This window comes from Medicago sativa, chromosome 6 (assembly GCF_051527215.1).
Source record: "Medicago sativa cultivar Bolivia chromosome 6, Bolivia_mono, whole genome shotgun sequence".
In the NCBI taxonomy this organism is placed as follows: domain Eukaryota; kingdom Viridiplantae; phylum Streptophyta; class Magnoliopsida; order Fabales; family Fabaceae; genus Medicago; species Medicago sativa.
The window spans coordinates 6,824,591-6,844,301 of NC_140754.1; the positions used below are offsets into that span (position 1 = coordinate 6,824,591).

General features: G+C 30.9%; 1 protein-coding gene across 2 annotated transcripts; it reads left to right on the forward strand.

The window, feature by feature from the left end:
• The first annotated feature begins 1,122 nt into the window (after nt 1-1,122).
• Nucleotides 1,123-13,234, forward strand: DEG8 (Trypsin family protein with PDZ domain-containing protein). 2 transcript variants are annotated; one of them, XM_085720509.1, is made up of 13 exons: nt 1,123-1,334; nt 2,735-2,862; nt 3,662-3,744; nt 4,167-4,265; nt 4,400-4,466; nt 4,649-4,724; nt 4,799-4,869; nt 5,285-5,498; nt 5,928-5,995; nt 6,103-6,182; nt 6,358-6,444; nt 6,544-6,651; nt 12,988-13,234. In XM_085720509.1, the coding sequence occupies exons 1-13, from the start codon at nt 1,168-1,170 to the stop codon at nt 13,114-13,116; spliced, it is 1,377 nt and encodes a 458-aa protein (XP_085576635.1). In that variant the 5' UTR covers nt 1,123-1,167; the 3' UTR covers nt 13,117-13,234. The 2 variants fall into 2 exon arrangements, with proteins under 2 accessions (XP_085576635.1, XP_085576634.1); XM_085720508.1 differs by lacking the exon at nt 12,988-13,234 and adding an exon at nt 7,132-7,387.
• The last annotated feature ends 6,477 nt before the right edge of the window (nt 13,235-19,711 follow it).

Here is a 19,711-nt window from a genome sequence, read left to right on the forward strand (position 1 = left end):
AATTCTCCATTAGGCTAATGAGAAGTTCCTCCTCCCAAACAAATAATCTCCTCCGCTATGAGAGACAATATTACACTGACATCTAATAAAAATTAACTAACCATATTTAAAAAAAATAAAATAAGAATTAATTGTTCTAAAAAGGAAAAGAAGTGGGGTGTAATGAAGTGATTTGATATAATAAGTTACTGCTATTTTTATATATTTTTTAATAACTAATGTTAGCAATTAGTTATTAGATTAGTTTTGAGATAGGTTATTTGAATAATTTAAAGTATACAAAGAAATGCAGATATTGATCCAAAAATTAAAGCAATAGAGAGAGAGGGTAAGAACACAATGACAACAGTAGAGAGAAAATTATCTAAAAAGTTATTTAAAAATAGTTCTACAAATATCATTTTTCATTAATTTTTCTCCTTTGTCTGAGTTTGAACTCATGATCTACAATTTCTTATTAGTTCAAAATAATTGAGCTATCCATTCTCCCATAAATAGTTGTTATTTGATGAAAAGTGTACAATGATTTAAAAAATAATTTTAAAGATAACCACCACATTCTCTACGTATCTTATTTTCTCTTTTTAAAAATAAAAATAACCACCACATCTTCATAAAAAAAAATAACCACCACATTCTCAATTATTTTTGGAAGATACTTAAAAACTAGTTTATCTGTATACAATTTTTAGCGGTTGTATATTTTTTATTCATATATTTGGATTTGGGTACAATATTAGTGTTTTTTTTTTTTTTGGGTTAATAGGCTTTTATCCTCTGTCAATATGATAGAGGGTAAAAGGCTCTTAACCCCTTTTTTTATTTTATTATCATAACTAAAAAGTTAGAAATAATAACAAGTGAATGATTCATATACTATTACTTAAATTTTACAATTGAAAAATAAAAAAATCAGTTAAAATTATATGGGAAATTAAATGTGACATATATGTTATTTTATGTTGGTAAATATGACAGTTAGTATATGTGGAAAGTACTTCATGTGGTAGTTGTAATTCTACATAGTACATGGAAAGTGTGAGAATCACAAGCAAAACAATATCTAATAACTGACTCAAACTCAAACAAAGTTAAAACATCATAAGCATATCATAGCCACTTACCCTTATCTCTCTTTTCTTTAGAGAAAGAGAGAACAAAAAAAAGATGCAAGTAGTATCAGCATGCAACAACATGTGGTGTATGTCAATGCTGCCAACAACTCCTCAAAAAAGCATCAGTAGTGTTCTTAGCCGCCGTGAGATTTGCATATCTTCCTCTCTTTGTAACCATGATGCCCTTCCTCCTCAACTTCCTATTTCCATTTCAACAAGGTACTCTTTTCTTCTTCTTTCAAATTCATACTTGTGTTGTATATGTTTAGTGTTAGTAATTATCTCAAATTTTGTTTTTAGTTTTTGTAATAGTTGCTTGCTTTTAGTTCTTGATTAGTAGCTAAAGAGTAGTCCCTTATGAGAATTTTAGGTTTTGTTTGGATATATAACTGAATTAGTTAAGTGCTTATAGCATAAACACTTATCATATACTTCCTCCAAACTCAATTATAAGCAAAAAGATGTTTACATTTGTTGAACTCAAATATAAAACAAATGTAAACTAAGTTGTCTACATTTGATGCTATTATTTCAAACATACACTTAAATTAGTGCCCGTTTGGATTAGGTTTATTTTGAGCTTATGTAAAACAGCTTAAGCAAATAAATAAGCTTTTATGTATTATTCATAAGTTTTAAATGTAGTTAATGTAAAAAAGTTTATAAAGATACAATTTTTGTTAGTGACAACTTATAAATTAACATAAAAGCTTATTTATTTGAATAAGCTGTTTTGCAAAAGCTCAAAATAAGCCTAATCCAAATGGCTATTGTGAGTAGATGACCATTATAATTAGGTTAATAACTGCACTTCTTTTTTACATAAAATCAAGAATAGTGCTAGTTTCTCGAGACGTCACTTGGTTGACGTATCACCCCTCAATCTCGTGGTCTTTGGTTCGAAACTAGCATTTCCAGTACCAGTAAAGTCAAGAATAGTAGATGATTTTGCTTATAAATGAGTCTGGAGTAGTAAGTGCTTATACAAAAACCAAGCCTTTTCCTACTAAGCTTATACATAAGCTTTCATGAGTTATACCAGAGAGTTTATGGAAATAAGTTGCGAGAAACTTATTGATATGTATAAGCTATTTTTTAAGCTCTCTTAAACAATCTCAACTCAAAAGTGCTTATGTCAGTAGATTAGGGCTCTGTTTGAATAAACAACTTAATAAAACGCTTATCGCATATTAGCATATACATTTACCATATGAGTGCTTATTATGGATGAGTTATTTCTTCAGCATAAGATAAATTGAAGTCAATCTATTTTCATAAGCTATCCAGAAGAGCTTATAAACATGTCATAAGCTGTTTCCATAAGCTCTTTCTCAAATAGTCTTACAAGTGTTTATGCCAGTAAATAAGTTCAAATAAGCCAATTCAAAGGGGCCCAAGTTCAAAAAGACCTTAAAGAGTAATCCTTAGTGAGTAGGACTGAAAAACCGGTACAAAATATTTAACCCTTAAGATTTCAATAACAAAATGCAAGTGTGTTTTTGATTGTTATACATATAATGGCCAAAATTTGAACCTTTTTTCATCACAAGAGTGCATTTTATTTTTGTTTACTGTTTGGGAGGGTTTTAATTGTAACTGTTGTTGATGTGTGCTTATAGGACTGTTCAAGATGAAACTCAGGATTCTGGTAACATGATAAGGAAGGTTATTGTGTCCCCAACAAGACGCGTGTTAATGGCGAGTTTGACTTTGTATTCCTCTTTCTGTTCTTCAAGGTACTTGTCAGGTCCGCACAGTTCTGTTTTCATGTTTCAATTGTTTGATTCTATATAAACAGCTTTCAAAAGAGCTAATTTATAGTGTATATTTGAACTTTTATTATGAAATAAGCGCCAGTGTAATTGTTTGGAATAGTTTTAGTATAAGAGGTCCTTAATTTAAAGCTTCAGGTTCATCCTTTATCTTTTTTCCCCAAGTTGATCCTATAATAGCTTATTGGTATACTATAATAGATAATGGATGAACCTGAAGCTTATTGAATTAGTGCTTACTCGATTTGTTAACCCCATAGCACGCACCAAGCGATTTGTTAACCCCATAGCACTCACCAAGTATATTGGAAAGTTCATTTTGAACTGGAATTTGAAGGGTCAATGTCATATATTTCTGTAAACGTTGATGGCATTGATCACCTTCTCACTCCTATTATGCAGTGTTGTCAAATAGCTGATGTAGTGGAGTGAAGCTATAACATAGCAGAGTTTGAACAGACCACTATTGTTCCTTGATACGCTATTTGGTTCAACTTCAAAGTGTAGCCGAATAGCGGCTATAGCTGATATAACACTGCAGCATAGCAGAATTTGAATTAACTGTTATTTTCTGCAATCCGTGGTTGACAACACAGACGTTATGACGACAAAAATAGTAAATATGAAATTGGTAGAGCGATAAGAGTTCTGGTTTCTTTGTTTTCTAATTTTCTATGCTCTTTCCTGATAGACATATTGTTCGATTCTATAGTAGAAGTCTCCTATTATTTACTCGCAAAGTTTCTCATTATGAGATAAATTGTAAATGTACAGCACTAGCATTGGGAGATACATCAGTGACAATTGAAGAAGTGACCCCTCCTGTGTTTTCTTCCGAGCCACTCTTTCCTGCAGAGGTAAGCTTTCAACTCTAGCCTCCTCTTTTGTTCATTGTGGTTTGTATAACAATTTTGAATCCTTCAGTAGCAATATTTCTAGGTTATTCCTATCATGGTTATCAATATCTTATGAGTTACGATATATGCACGTCGTATCTCAGATACAATACAAAACTAAATCCAATCGATACGAAAGCCTAGTGTGTATCGATTTTGAATAAGACTCTCATCTTGAATCCTGATTTTGAATATGGCTATCATCTTGAATCCTGATTTTAAAATGTCACTTGTTTTTACTTACAAATAGCTTTGGTAATGTATCTTACGAATTCATGATTAGATTCAGAAATTATTCATGATTAGATTCAGAAATTAGATCTTTGGATTCATGATCTGAATGTCAATTTGATAACCTTGATTTGTATACTTTTAATTTGCAGGACCGAATTGTCCAACTGTTTGAAAGTAACACATACTCTGTTGTTAACATCTTTGATGTGACGTTGCGTCCTCAACTTAATGTGACTGGTGTGGTTGAGGTAACATGGAATTCAAAAAATTGCAATACGTGATTATCTATATTATTGGTCATCATTATATTGTCTATAGTGTACAAGAACGGTATATGGTAGGAATCAAACAATGTAGTCACATTCTTTTTTCATACTGGCAGATTCCTGAAGGAAATGGCTCAGGAGTAGTTTGGGATGAAGAGGGCCACATTGTGACAAATTATCATGGTGAGAATCAGTCGAGAAATTACAGTTCTATGCTAAGTCTGAACTTATTTTCTCACATATCGAAAACCATAGACATTTATATGCTTTTAGCATCGATTCTCTTCACCAAGATTTTAGTGAACTATGTGAAAATTTTAAGATCAAGTGAGGATTTATGATTGTTACATTCTTGTATTACTCAGTAATTGGCAATGCGCTTTCGAGAAATCCAAGCTCCGGTCAGGTCGTTGCGCGAATTAATATTCTAGCCTCGGAAGGGTGAGGCTCAAGGAGACTTTATTTCTTTGCATTTCCTTCTGTGATATGTTTCTCTGACACGCTACTTTATAAAGGGTAATCAAGAATTTTGAAGGTGTACTCATTGGAGCTGATCGTTTAAAGGATCTAGCTGTCTTGAAGGCATGTTTTCTTTTCTACTTTTTTCGATTTGTTCGCCACCATGAAAGGTTGCTAGTGAAATTACGGGTTTGATTCATGATGTATCTTGTGCAAAATTATGAACGTGGTATAATATGCCGAGCTCTTTATTCACATGTAAAGACCTTACACATGTTTATATTCTTGCGTTGAGACTCGTACGGATAATGGAATGTAGATCCTTCCGTACACATTCCCATAGGCAAATATATGACATGCGTATGAAAAAATCTGCATTCATAAACTTGTGAACTATTTTTTTCTCTAGAAATCGCTCGTTATTCACAAGCAATCTACTTAACAAAATATCTATTTAACTTTACATCATAAATTGACAAATAACATCCTGGGAGGATATTTTGCTTCCAAATTTGATTTCTTGTTGCTGCTGTTACAGGTAGACGCCCCTAAAGAAATTTTAAAGCCTATCAATGTGGGAGAGTCATCGTCTCTAAAAGTTGGGCAGCAATGTTTGGCCATTGGAAATCCATTTGGCTTTGATCACACCCTCACAGTTGGCGTTATTAGTGGACTTAACCGAGATATCTTTAGTAAAACTGGTGTAACAATTGGTGGTGGTATTCAAACTGATGCAGCCATAAATCCCGGAAACAGGTTACACTAGGATCCGTTCGATATCTGAACTTTATTGCTCGAGTTTTGTGCTACTTACTTGAGTCTTGTTTGGATAAACATCTTAATTAAGCGCTTATGCATAAACACTTATAAAATAAGTGCTTATGTGTAACTTCTATTACAAAAGATGAAATGAAGTCAAACTTTTTTCATATAAACTATAGACCGTTTTCATGAATTATCTTGGAGAGCGTATGAAAATAAGACGAAAATAACTTATGGACATGTCATTAGTTGTTTTTCGATTTCATAAGCTCTCGTAAACAGTTTGAAAGCTGCTTATGTTAGTAGATAAGCTCAAATAAGCTAATCCAAACAAGATTTGAACTAGTGCTTTTTCATGATTGGTGTTAACTATTGCTTTCATATATCACACTTCATTTATTACTTTTAGTGTGACTCTAATAGCGGAGGTCCACTTCTGAATTCGAAAGGAAGCTTAATTGGGATCAATGCCGCAATATTTACTCAGACAGGCAAGTTTCTTTCATGTGGAAGTGATTACATAAGCCAAAAGTTATAGTTTTTTCTTTTTTCAGTTTTGTATGCCTTACTTTTATTGTTGTTTTTCTTGGTATTGCAGGAACTTCAGCTGGTGTAGGATTTGCCATTCCATCTTCAACCGTACGTCGAATCGTTCCTCAGTTGATTCAGTTTGGAAAAGTAAGTAGTTAACTGGGATACACATATACAAACAATCTAAGAAATTGAATGTGACTACATGTGTTAGTGTCGAACTCCCACACACCTATTGTGTGCTAGGTGATTAACAACATATTTTATAGCTTTTCACCATATATATACACATATATTTGAACCATTGATTCGTCAATTTAAGGTTGTTAGAGCTGGATTGAATGTGGATATTGCTCCAGACTTGATTGCAAATCAACTTAACGTTCGAAATGGAGCTCTTATTCTTACGGTAAATCCATGAAATTTGTTTCTTGTACCGCAATCAAACTTTGTATTTATAGCTCTTTCTAAATCATTCTTTAACTCTTTACAACTTATGTTTCCTTAGGTTCCAAAAAATAGTCTTGCTGCAAAAATAGGACTAAATCCCACTGCAAGAGGCTTTGCTGGTAATATAGTCCTTGGAGATATCATCATTGCAGTCGACAATAAACCGGTGAGCCTTCTTTGTTACAGTTTTTTCTTTTGGGTGGAAAAAAAATCACTTTTAGGAGTTCTCACCCGTTTGTTACAAATTCTTTACAAAAATTGAGAATTGGAAAAAGTGATTTTTGCATATAAAAACCGCTTTAATGAAAAGTTGTTTTGAGTAGCTTATCGTGAAAATCTTTTTTCTTTTTTTGCGAAAAATGTGATTGTCATTAGGGTAAGCAAACACAAAATAGTTTCTGTTTTTTTTCTTCTTCTTCTTTTTCACATCTCTAAAAATTAAGCTCTAAATTATTGAATATTAAAATAGTTTTTTATTTTATTTTGTAACAAACGGGTGATGCTCGTTAACAAGTCAAAATATTCACTCCAAATTACTAATTTTTATTTCACCTTTCCTATGGAATAACTTATGCCATTGTTTTATTTTATGTTAAACTCTAAAGTGATTTTAATTAATTTGAAAACTTTGGTACATTCTTGGTAGGTCAAGAGCAGAGGAGAGTTGTTGAAGGTATTGGATGAGTATAATGTAGGAGAAAAAGTAATGTTGTTGATTCAGAGGGGTGATGAAAAGTTGGAGCTGTCTGTGGTACTTGAGGAACAGAGTTCTTGAGAAGTGTATATGCATTAAGATGTATTGTAATTGTAATGTGTTAGTGAGTTAATTACAATGCATTTTTGGTAAATTAAGAGCTAATGTTTCATTTTAATGATAAATTCAGTTTTATTTGTGGTATGAATATTGAATAATGTACGTAAGGTTGGGGTTCGAACCCTGAACACCCACTTATTCATTTTAAAATGTGAATTTTTAGCAACTAGGCTAACAAAAATAAGAAATTTTAAGTTGGCAATGCAATATACTGTAAACGTGTTTTATACATGAATGCATTCATATTGTATCTAGCCACACATGCTTAAGGAAATTGAATCTAGTTCCATTAAGACCAACACTAAAAAAGTTTAGGATATGACAAAAAATTTGAAGCAACGAACCTAATAGTGTTGGAAGATAGATAGGTACATGGAGAGGCACAAATGATTTGGAAAAAAAAAAGAATAAATAATAACAAAATTGGGAGTGTTGACTCTAAATCAGCTTATACCTGAAAAATATTCAATAGAGTGGGATGGGAGCTTATACCTGAAAAATATTCAATAGAGTGGGATGGGATAACATAGAATGTCAAATCGAAATCAATTGCTAGATAAAATTCAATGAGTACAATATTTTACTTTAATAATAATATAGTGTACATTATCGGTTAGCAACAACTAATGTATTCTAACATCACATGTCTTATCTCATATACTTTAATACAACTAGACTATATTGAGACAACTGCGTCTAACCAATCTCTTAAACATAGGCAATCTAAAGTGACCGGTTCTTTCAATGTAGTTTGCAATAAACTAGTCTTTGCAAGTGGCGTCCCACTTACCTACATACATTGAAACTTACACCTAGGGATTCCCTTTGTGCTCGAAGGAAAGATCCTTAGCTTGACTCTGACCACACAACTCGTATATAAACTTAGTTGCATATATCACAACTACTAGTAATATAAATACATGGCCAAACACCTCTTTTGATCCTTTAAGTTTGACAAAAATATCATATTAGTCATTTGAGTTTTTTAAGTTTCAAATAGCTTCTTTTAAGTTGTTAATTTAATGCATTGTTACCTTTTAAGGACCTATTTAAAACTTAAAAACTTAAAAAACTTTAGATAAGTACATTAAATTGACAACTTAAAAGACATGTTTGAAACTTAAAAAAACTGAAAGGACCTATTTAAAACTTATAAACATTCAAGGACTAATATGATATTTTTGTGAAACTTAAAAGATGAAAAAATGTATTTGGCTTAAATACATTGACATACTTGGTTGTGCATCACACAACTAGTAAATACTACAAGTTTATTTGCATATATTACTTTTTCTACACAATACAAGACATCGTGCTCAATCAGCCTCTTCACTTCTCAGCTTTGGAAGAAATTTGGCATCTCAGTGAGAAAGGTTGGTCCCCACAATGCAAATTAGCTATCACTGCTGCAATTATAAACATTATGTCTGCAATTTGGCATGCTCGAAACAACCGCAGGTTCCAAAATAGAAAGATTCATTGGAAAAGTGCAATGTCTCAAATCATTGTAAATGTTTCCTTGTCTGCTAGCAACTCTAATCTGCCTGCTAGTTCTGCTATGAAAGAATTCACAATTTTAAAAGCTTTTAATGTTTCAATTAATCCTCCAAAGTTGCTGTTTGTGAAAGAAGTGTTTTGGTGCCCTCCTATTGTTGGTTGGATCAAAGGAAACTGTGATGGCGCCTTTGCTGCTGGTAAGGCCTCTTGCGGTGCAATTTTTAGGAACTGTTTTGGTCATTTTTTGGGTTGTTTTGCTGAAGGGTTAAACTCTGGTAACTCTCTCTTTGCTGAGCTAATTGGTGCAATGAGATCTATCGAATTTGCTAGTTCTAAGAACTGGAGAATCTGGCTAGAGACAGACTCCATGCTAGTGGTTCAAGCTTTCAGAAATCATGACATTGTTCCTTGGCAACCAAGGAACAGATGGACTAACTGTGTGAATATAACAACTAGGATGAATTTTCTTGTTTCTCATATATTCAGAGAGGGCAACGCCTGTGCAGATGCTCTTGTTAATATAGGTTTAAATTTAAGCACTTTTGTATATTATTACTCTTTGCCCTCACAAGTAAGGAGTGATTATGTTAAAAATAGGCTAGGTTGGCCTAGTTTTAGGTTTAATCACCCCTGAGAAGGTTTTGGTTTGGTCCCCTTTCTCTTTTTTGTAACAATCTTTTTTGGAGGTATATATTTGGGGTAGAGGCACCTTGCTTCTACCTAGTTTAAAAAAAAAAAAGACATCGTGTTTACTTATCTCATTTGCAATTCTCTTCTAGATTAAGTTTCATAATCACAATCAATAATTCTAAACTAATAACAAGTTCAGATATGAATTAATCAAATACCTTGTGTGCTTACAATTCTACCAAATCAGTCCCCAAATTCAGTTTTATTAGTAGTTAGAGTTCAACTATATATTCATTTAAATTGTCAAACAATGTTCGAATTGAGTAAACAGACATTCCCTAGAAAGCTTAGAACGTGTAGAATATAAATATGATTTTTATTTTGGGTTATAGTTATCCATTTATTTTAGTTTAGCTAGAGAATACATACATGTCCAAAAGCAAGAGTGAAACTTTTACCTAACTTGCATACATGATTTTTTCTACTCTACTCAATGGAAATCAACATTTCTTGTGTCTATCTTGTAGACATTTTTGTCTTCTTTCTAATGGTCTAAGTTTCACTCATTTGTGGGGTTGTATTAAACCCGACCACGATTTCTAAGATGGTATCAGAGCCTCTCCAAGATCTATTGGGCCACCTGCTATCAAGTTTCAGTTATCGGGCCACCCACTATTTATGTCCACGAACCAAGCCCAATAGTGCTGGTCGTGAGGGGGTGTGTTAAAGAGTCGCACATCGGACAAAATATGGCCTGAACATGTGTTTATAAGTGTGGGCAATACTCACCTCACAAGCTGGTTTTGTGGGGTTGTATTAGGACCGACCACGATTTCTAAGGGTGAAGATCCTCTCCATTTATTATCCTCTCCATTTCTACCATTTGGAGAGATAAAGACACATAAAAAAGTCAAAAGTAATTAATCATGGTGGGACCCACTTTATGGTAGGACCCACTACCTATTTTATGTGTCTATCTCTCTCCAAATTGCATACTTCCATTTATTTTCTAAATGGAGATGATCTTTACCCGATTTGTAAAAGATATGCGTATTTCACTAACAGAACATATCAATTGCAGGTTATTGAATTTTACTCTCTTCTCTCACTAATTCCTACATGAACTTTCTACAATTTGGGGTCTTGTACAATCATAAAATAGATCACAAACAATTAACATATTCATTAACATACATAACACCATTTACATGAATTACATGGATTGGCTATGAGCTACGAGAGAAGGTAAACCACCTTGATTTATGCTTGATTTCTAGGTCTCATATGATTTTTCTCAAATCTTTAGCTTTTCTTTTTAATCAATCCCAGATCTTTAAAACCCCAATTTGTACACCGATTCTAAAGTGGGTGACGAGTGTTCCAAAAATATTTTTGGGTGACTAAATACTCTATTTTCTTATCATTTCTAATATATTACAGAAAATGATATCATCCTTAGACTACTAAGCTTGTCGTTGGTGTCGACCATCTCGTCTCCAAACTCTTCAACACACTGCAAACTTTGACTCGAACCATTTACATGGTGGTTGTGAAGTTTAACCACCGCATCATTCTATTTGTTTTATGTCGACTACTGAAATATATTTTGTTATTTTATCAAAAAAAACTAAAATATATTATATATGTAAGTACGTTATATCTTAATTTTTTCTTCCGACAAAACATCATTATTAAATACCAGCGAAAAGACGGGCACTCACGTGCCTGTTTCTCTGCTCTTTTTATTTCGTTAACGCGTATAGATTATCAACAATATTTTATAGAAATTTGCGTGACAATTACAAACGATATTATATATATTAAAATTATAATTATAAATATAGATATTTATGACTTTCAAATGTAACAAACTCAGCAAACCATATTTATCTTTTTCAATGACAACAATAATATAACAAATTTAATAATATTTTTTTTAAAACACCAACAATATACCATTATTATAAGAAAATTTGTTTAAGGGTATAATTGTAATAACAAAAAAGCCAGCCTAAAATCCTCCCAAAAGGGGGCAATTTTCTTTATATTTAGTATAGACAATATTAACATAATAGTACTATAGACATGATCCTTAAAAAAATACTGTACATATGATATTATTTTATAAGTAGATTAAATAATGTTATTTTATAAGTGTTAACTTTTTTTTATTTTAGATTAAATCATTTGTGTCATTTTATAAGTGTTAACTTTTTTAAACACTGCATCATCATGATTACTATAATTCAATAATGTTATTTTTTTATAGAGACCGAGTTATACGAACGAGTCATTCGATTTGATTCGATTCAGTCACGCAGTCCGATCAATGATTTAAGTTTGACCATTGACTCAGTGATCCAGTACCTATACCGAGTTGATCATCGAGTCAATTTTTAAAACTATGGTTAGATGAGTAATTTTTTTTGGATGCGAGTATGTTCACAAAAATGTCTTTTATATTTACGCATATGCACAAATAGAAGAAAGAAAAAGAGTAGAAATACAAAAGAATTGAAAAGAGTTATGAAAGACCAAACAAATAATGAATAATGTTCCTCATCTAAGTTCAAAGCGGTATCTAATGTCATTTATAAATTGTCCATAAAATTTATTTTGGTAGAATAACTTCTAAAAAAATGATAGAACGGTATAAATTTTATGAGCTGATTTAAAAAAAAATCAGTTATTTATATATAATAATGGATACATAATATATGATAATACATAAATGGAATATGAGTTAACATTCACAATAACTTTGTATTTATTACATATATAATATTCATTTCACATGACATGCATGACTTCATGAGTCGTATTTCATACATGAATAATTAGAAAGACATACATTCTTTGCAAGAAATATTGATGGTTTCATACATGTAGTTGATGGTATGGTATTCTTTGTGATTGAAATGAACGACTTCACCTATCATATTTAATCCATGAAAGTGAGTGAAAATCAATTGCCAAACTAGGACTAAATCCCACTACAAGAGGATTTGCTGGCAATATAGTCCTTGGAGATATCATCATTGTAGTTGAAAATAAACCTGTGAGCCTTCTTTTACATAAGCTCTTTATTAATTGTTTCAAGACCTTTTTGTTATCGTTTTATTTTGTGTGGAGAAAACCACTTTTAGGAGTTCTCATCTGTTTGTTATAAATTCTTTCAAAAAATTGAAAAAAAAGGAAAAATATAAAAACTGCTTTAGTGACGAGTTGTTTTGAGTAGCTTATCTTGAAAATCATTTTTGATAGATATGCTTTTGGAAAAAATGTGATTATCATTAGGGTAAACAAACACAAAATAGTTTCTGTTTATTTTTTCTTTTACAAATCTCTAAAAATTAAGCTCTAAATTATTGAATATTAAAATCGTTTTTTATTTTATTTTGTAACAAACGAGTGATGCTCGTTAACAAGCCAAAATATTCACTTCATATTACTAATTTTTATTTCACCTTTCCTATGGAATAACTTATGCCATTGTTTTATTTTATGTTAAACTCTAAAGTGATTTTAATTAATTTGAAAACTTTGGTACATTCTTGGTAGGTCAAGAGCGGAGGAGAGTTGTTGAAGGTATTGGATGAGTATAATGTAGGAGATAAAGTAATGTTGTTGATTCAAAGGGGTGATGAGAAGTTGGAGCTGCCTGTTGTACTTGAAGAACAGAGTTCTTGAGAAATGTATATGCATTAAGATATATTGTAATTGTAATGTGTTAGTGAGTTAATTGCGATTATTATTATTATTTATTTTTTTATATGGGAACTAAGAGTTAATGTGGTTTTATTTTTCATTTTTTAACGATATATTCAGTTTTATTTTTGAGATAAAAGAAGGGAAAGAAGTTTTAATCTATAGTTTGATAGCCATGCAATGATAATGTAAGCGTGTTTTATTCATGCAATCATCATTCTTGTATCTAGCCATATATGCTTAAGGAACTTTAATCTAGTTCCATTTGGTTCAACAACACTGATATGAGGTAAAAACTTCTGGATATGACGTAAAAATTAAAGCAACGAAAACCAATAGTTTTTGGAAGAAAGAGACGTAGAGTTTATATTTGAAAACTCATTCTACAACAAATGATTTGGAGAGTTTAGATTTGAAAACTAATTCTCCAACAAGTGGTTTGGATTTGAAAACTCATTCTCCAACGAATGGTTTATACATAAATTAACGAGTGCTTATACATAGACACACATAGGTGGTATACACCCCTTAAACCTAAATTATATCTACAAGATAGAATATAATCAATTAGGCTCCAAAACAAAATACACTAAATTAACGAGTGCTTATACATAGACACACATATGTGGCATACACCCCTTAAACCTCCACACATAAATGCAACATGTGGCAATGTTGGTCCAAAATAACTACATATCCTTTGTTACACATTACCAAAATACCCTCCCACATAGGATGTGTACAAAAGTGGTATGAAAAAGGGTGTCTATTTTTATTTTCTCAAATCAACTGTTTCTCGAATGAGTTTAAAGGTAGTGTATCGAGAGTGTAAAACATTATTTAAACAAACAATTTTTTTTAGGGAATTATTTAAACAAACATGAAACATCCAATTACAACACATCAATTTCATACATCAGATTATACTTTTCTAAAATTAATTTAAAATTTAAATTTTTTAAAAAGTAAAATGCTAAATGGTACAGGTAATGTTTCCACGAAATTTCACGGATGATTAATTTCAATAAAATCAGAACAGTAGCCCACATATTAAACTTCTCAAACTCCATATTTAGAAAAGTAAATTCATCTCTCCTGCATCACAGATTAATGTTTGTCCTGATAAATTCCATCACATATTCCTTTTGATTTTATGATTAATTAACATCTTATTGATTCTCATCTCATTCCATTACCATGTATAAAATCACCCCATTAAATGATAAAGCTAGGTGAAATCATATCAAACAAGGTCAGAAGTTTTATGTAGTTTTGGAATGGTCCCTTAATAAATCACCATTTTTGTACATGAATGAGATCTAGAGTTCCAAACAGAGACAGTGACGAGAAAAGAAACACATCATTTGATTGTATTTTTATTCTTTTTATGACTTAGTATGTAAAAAAACAGAGTCGGTTTAATATTTTATTTGTTTATTATTTAATATGAAATCTCCCGTTTCTTTTACATAGCACGCATGGGAGGTAGGTGGTGTCCGTGAATTTTCGTAGGCGATAGACCCGTACTATATAGCATCACTCTTTTAAAAAACTGCATCTGTAATTTCCATTTCCTGGTGGTTGTCTCTCGTCTTTGAATGCGATAGTTTCGGTGCTCATTATTCTTTTCGTTATAAGTTCTTTTTGCCTCCATTTGAAGAAAAACATGGTTAACCTCACAAGCTCACACACAAACCTTGCTCAAATTTTTTTTAATATTATTTTTTGGATAAAAAATGCTATTAACATGATCACATGAACATCCAGTGCAAAAAACTATAAGGGAAAAAAAGCAACAAGTTACTCTGAATATCCAGTAGCAAAAAACTACAAGGAAAAAAAATGATATTGACATAATCACGTAAATATACAGAATGACCTAATTACTCTCTTCTATAAAACTAATCCTTTATCTTCAGGGTGTAATCCTCATCCATGTTCCTCTTCAGGAACAAGGACAAGGCCAATATTGTTTTAATTTTCTACAAACCAGTCAGGTCACATCAATAGCCTGATCAGACGGTGACATATACAAAGTCTCATCAATAGGCTTCTCAGCAAAGAGCATTTCTATACAAGCTTCAATTGAAGCTGCATTTGCATTAGGATTGTCGCCCCCTTCTAGTATCAACACAATCCTCCCCTCATCATATTTCATGAGCTTCTGCAAGTTATGAGCACAATACTAAATTTTTTAAAATAGTATGTCAATTATTTAATTTGTAAGCTTTGACGGTATAGAGTTAATTTACACATGCATCCAATCAAATCACGTCAAGTAGATACTTGTGGAAATATTTTAGAAACTAATATATAAAAGCGACATTATATATGTACTTTGATTGAATGCATTTGTTGGATCCAAATATGGTTTTTAATAGAATACTATGACGTCATTTGATCCATGTAGCCGACCCCACTTAGTGGGATAAGGCTTGGTTGTTGTTGTTGTTGTTGTTGTTGTTGTTGTTTGAGTGAATGCATGTGTAAAAAAGATTTGCACCGTTGGTGCATAGAAATTATTCATAAATGTTAATAATTAGAGGAGTATTTTCTTTATACTCGTGTATTCTAAAAAATGTCTTTTATTTTTACACAAGTGTACAAAGAATAAAGAAAAAGAATAAAATACAAAAGAATAAATAAGACAAATGAAAGACCATACAAATAATCAATATTGATAATGTTTCTCATCTAAGTTTAAAGTGGTATCTAATGTAGTAATTTGTAATTTGTTCATAAAATTTATTTTGGTAAAATAATTGTCAATCAAATGATAGAACGTTACAAATTTTATGAGATTATTAAAAAAACAGTTATTTGATTTTCTTTTGAAAGAAAAAAAAGTTATTTGATCCTCTCAAAAAAAAAAAGTTATTTGATATATAATAGATATATAATACATAAATATAATATGAGTTAAAATTCACAATAACTTTGTAGTTATAACATATATAATATTTATTTTCACATAACATGCATGACTAGATGAGTCATATTTCATACATGAATAATTAGAAAGATACACATTTCTTTGCAAGATGCATTGATGGTTTCATGCATGGAGTTGATGATTCTCTATGATTGAAATGAATGACACCAAGAGTCATATTTAATTCAAGAGATTGAATGAAAAACAAATTGTGTGATTTATATAATATTCCAAATTGAGTTTTTATTTTAAATTTAATGATATATTTATTATAATTTTTTATTTAAATAATATTAGTAACACTTAAATTTCTAAATTAATAATATATATATTTTTATTTTAGATTAAGTTCAATATTAAATTATCATTACTAGTATCTAAATTTGATCTCTAATTTAAATAGTACTTGATATGTTTTTCTTACCTTCGATTGAACTTTCGATTATTATAACATATTTCTACTGAGAATTGGAGTAATGAACTTTTTTCCAAATGATTGGTAATCCATATCTTTATGGCTACATTTAGGGGTGGACCCATGATTAATTAAGTCGTAGTAAGGGCCAAGAGAAATAAAGTTTGTTATTTTTTTAAGAAGCGAACTCAAGAAAAACCCCAACTCATAACGCTTTCACAATGAGATAACTTATCAATGAATTAGTAAAAGAAAAACTTCCCAATTGAGAAAGTTGGATTTTTTTAGATAGACCGATGATTAGTTGAACTAGTGTGTATCCACATGCTCACACAGAAAAAATTATTTTTAGAATTAATTTAAAAATGAAATATTGTATACTTTATATTTAAATATAATTTATTGTTATGTGAGTATACTATTAAGAACACGTGAAAAAAAAAGGGTTTGTAAACTTCATGAATACTTAAAATAAATCTCAATAATCATAGCACATGATGTGCTAATAATAATGAGAACAATAACAACCATTTAAAAGATACAATGTCATGGCAATTCAAACAATTTGGACATCGTGAATCAACATTCCCTATGTTTCTCAATAAGAAATATAAGTCTTGTTTTAAGTAATAAATAAGAAAAACTAATGGAAAAAATAATTAACAAGCAAAATTGGTCTTTTCATCAATTGAAACTGTTACAATTTATTGAGTTTCATATGTTCCTTCCAAAAAATTCTTCAACTCCATTTATATACTTCTATTGCAGTAATATTTCAATTATCTGCGCCATGACTTCTATGGAGTGCTTCCATTCTATGCCATCATCGATTTAAAAGTACCATTCAAAATGAGGTCCTTTCCCATTACATGGAAGAATGTTGTAGTTATAAAGATAAAAATCATGAAAAGAGAAAGTAGTCTAATCACAAGTGAAATTTATATTACCTCCAAATTTATGAATATCTTGAAATTGAGTTTTTTTCAGCCTTTACTTCTGCAATAGATACAAGCTCATAAACTTTTGAAAGTAGATGCAAAACTGAATAAATAATGATGCTATGAAATTGAAAAATTAATATATAGACTTCTTACCCCGTTGCTTGACAATTATGTAGGTGAGTCCTGGTAAATTGGCAGCCACACAAGCGACAAATTATCATTTAAGATTATATATATAAATGATAAGCATTAAAAAAAAAGGTATACTATTTGATTCTTTTCTTCTTCATTTCAAAGTTGAAGGTCAATTAATCTCAACATATACCGGAAATAGGATTTTGGAAGTTGGATTTAGGACAAAGTAAATTGCGTGCATAATAGTTGTTTATAATTAAATTTTAACTAATTACTACTAACTAATCTACTTATACTAACAGAATTGAGTAATTTTAACACAATTCCTGAAGTTATTGAGAGGAATGTATTTCCTTGTCTTAATTTTCTTTAATAATCTTGGTACTCTAACTTTCACTATCTTTGTTCAGACATCCATACTCCCTTTGTTCGAATTTCATTCCTCTTGTAATTTATGTTTAATACTCCTATGCATAGAATCTCTTTGATTTTTATTTTTAGATTTTTTGGTTGTGGTTTTTCGGTTTCCTTCTTTCTTTGCCATTTATTTATCTTTTAAGTTTTGTTGTTGATCACTTTCTCAGATTTACTGTTGTTTGTGGTAAGGTTTTTGGGTAATTTAGTTCAATAAAATTTGATTTTTTTTTTTTGTATCAATGTACTATGTGTTAGATTGATGCATGTTTGAGTCTGCGCAAATCAAACTTAGGATACTCTTCAATTAACCAATTAAAATAATGTAGACATAGATTCTCATGAAATTTAGTTCCTATGGTATTTTTAATTTCTCATAAATTATGAACCACTAATATGTTAGACTTCCGATTAGGGTTTGCCATAGTAACCAACACATGCAACGACAAGAACACAAAGGAATCGATCGATGGAGGTGAATTGCCAACGAGGGTTTGTCATTAATTGTTGTAGGAGTCCATTCACATTAGAACTCACAAAGCATCTCAACAACAAAGTTGTTTGTACTAGCTCTATCTAGGTATGTAGTTTAAATAAAATTGTGATGACTTAAGAATTTTTTTTTCTCTATAACTAGTTACAAACCCGTGCTTCGCACGGGGGTTAGCTACTTTTTTGACAAAATATTATATCGGACGGATAGATTGCGAAATGACAGATAATTATAAACCATAACACAATATTTAGAGTACTCCTGCATCACGGGTTAGAAAATGAAATGTTCAAAACGGCTTATTACGAGTAACAAATGAAAACGTCAAGGACTTTTTTTGTAGAGAGAGATACAAAGCAAGTTGCAGCGGAGACAACAATTGAGAAGGCTAAACGTGCATTGGAAAAGTAGCATGGGTTGAATAACGTATCTTGTAAAAAAATTGTTCCAAAGGAAAAATGAGCAACTTAAGGAATATTGCACAAACATTAGAAATATTTATCAAAGCCTCATCAAGTCTTGAATCATGAAATAGTTAAAAACTTGTGCTTCATACGGGTTAAATATCGCGTTTTTGAAAGATTTTGTTATACACGAAAATTGAGCAAATTAAGGGAAATAACGCATTTTTTAAAGAAATAGCTGCCCTTTTTACATTTTAGCAAATTAAAGGAAAGAGCATAATAGAAGTATTGCACACGGATGATTGAATATCGCGTTTTTTAAATTCTTTGTTGTATGTTTGAATGAGTTATATTTAAAAAAAAATTGTTTATTGCTAAAACTTATCAGTATCTTCTTTCCTCGGATAAAGTCAAGAACCTTATAAGAAGAGAGCCTCTTGACTTTTGAGAATTCGTTTCATTGAAGTTGTCATCAAGAGTCTCTACTACTAAGTGAATAAATGAGGAAGCTTATACGTGAATTTTTACAAGGTCAAATTTTTCCTTCTAAATTTTCTTCCACAATACAAAACAAATAAGAGTTTTGTGAATATGTACTTTTTTACACGGTCAATACATATCCATTAAAACAGTGAATAAATTTACAAAAAAAAAAGTTTGGAACGAAACAGTGACAAAGACCAACCCTTCAATGGTTCAAAACATATCTTTGTTTTTTTAAAGGTTTATCATAGTAAAGCCATACCAACAATTGCAAGCCATAGGCAAAACTTAGTTTACCAATCTAAAATAGCACAAGTACACAGCTGAATCTCATTACCATTCATATCATTCAATTCCAAT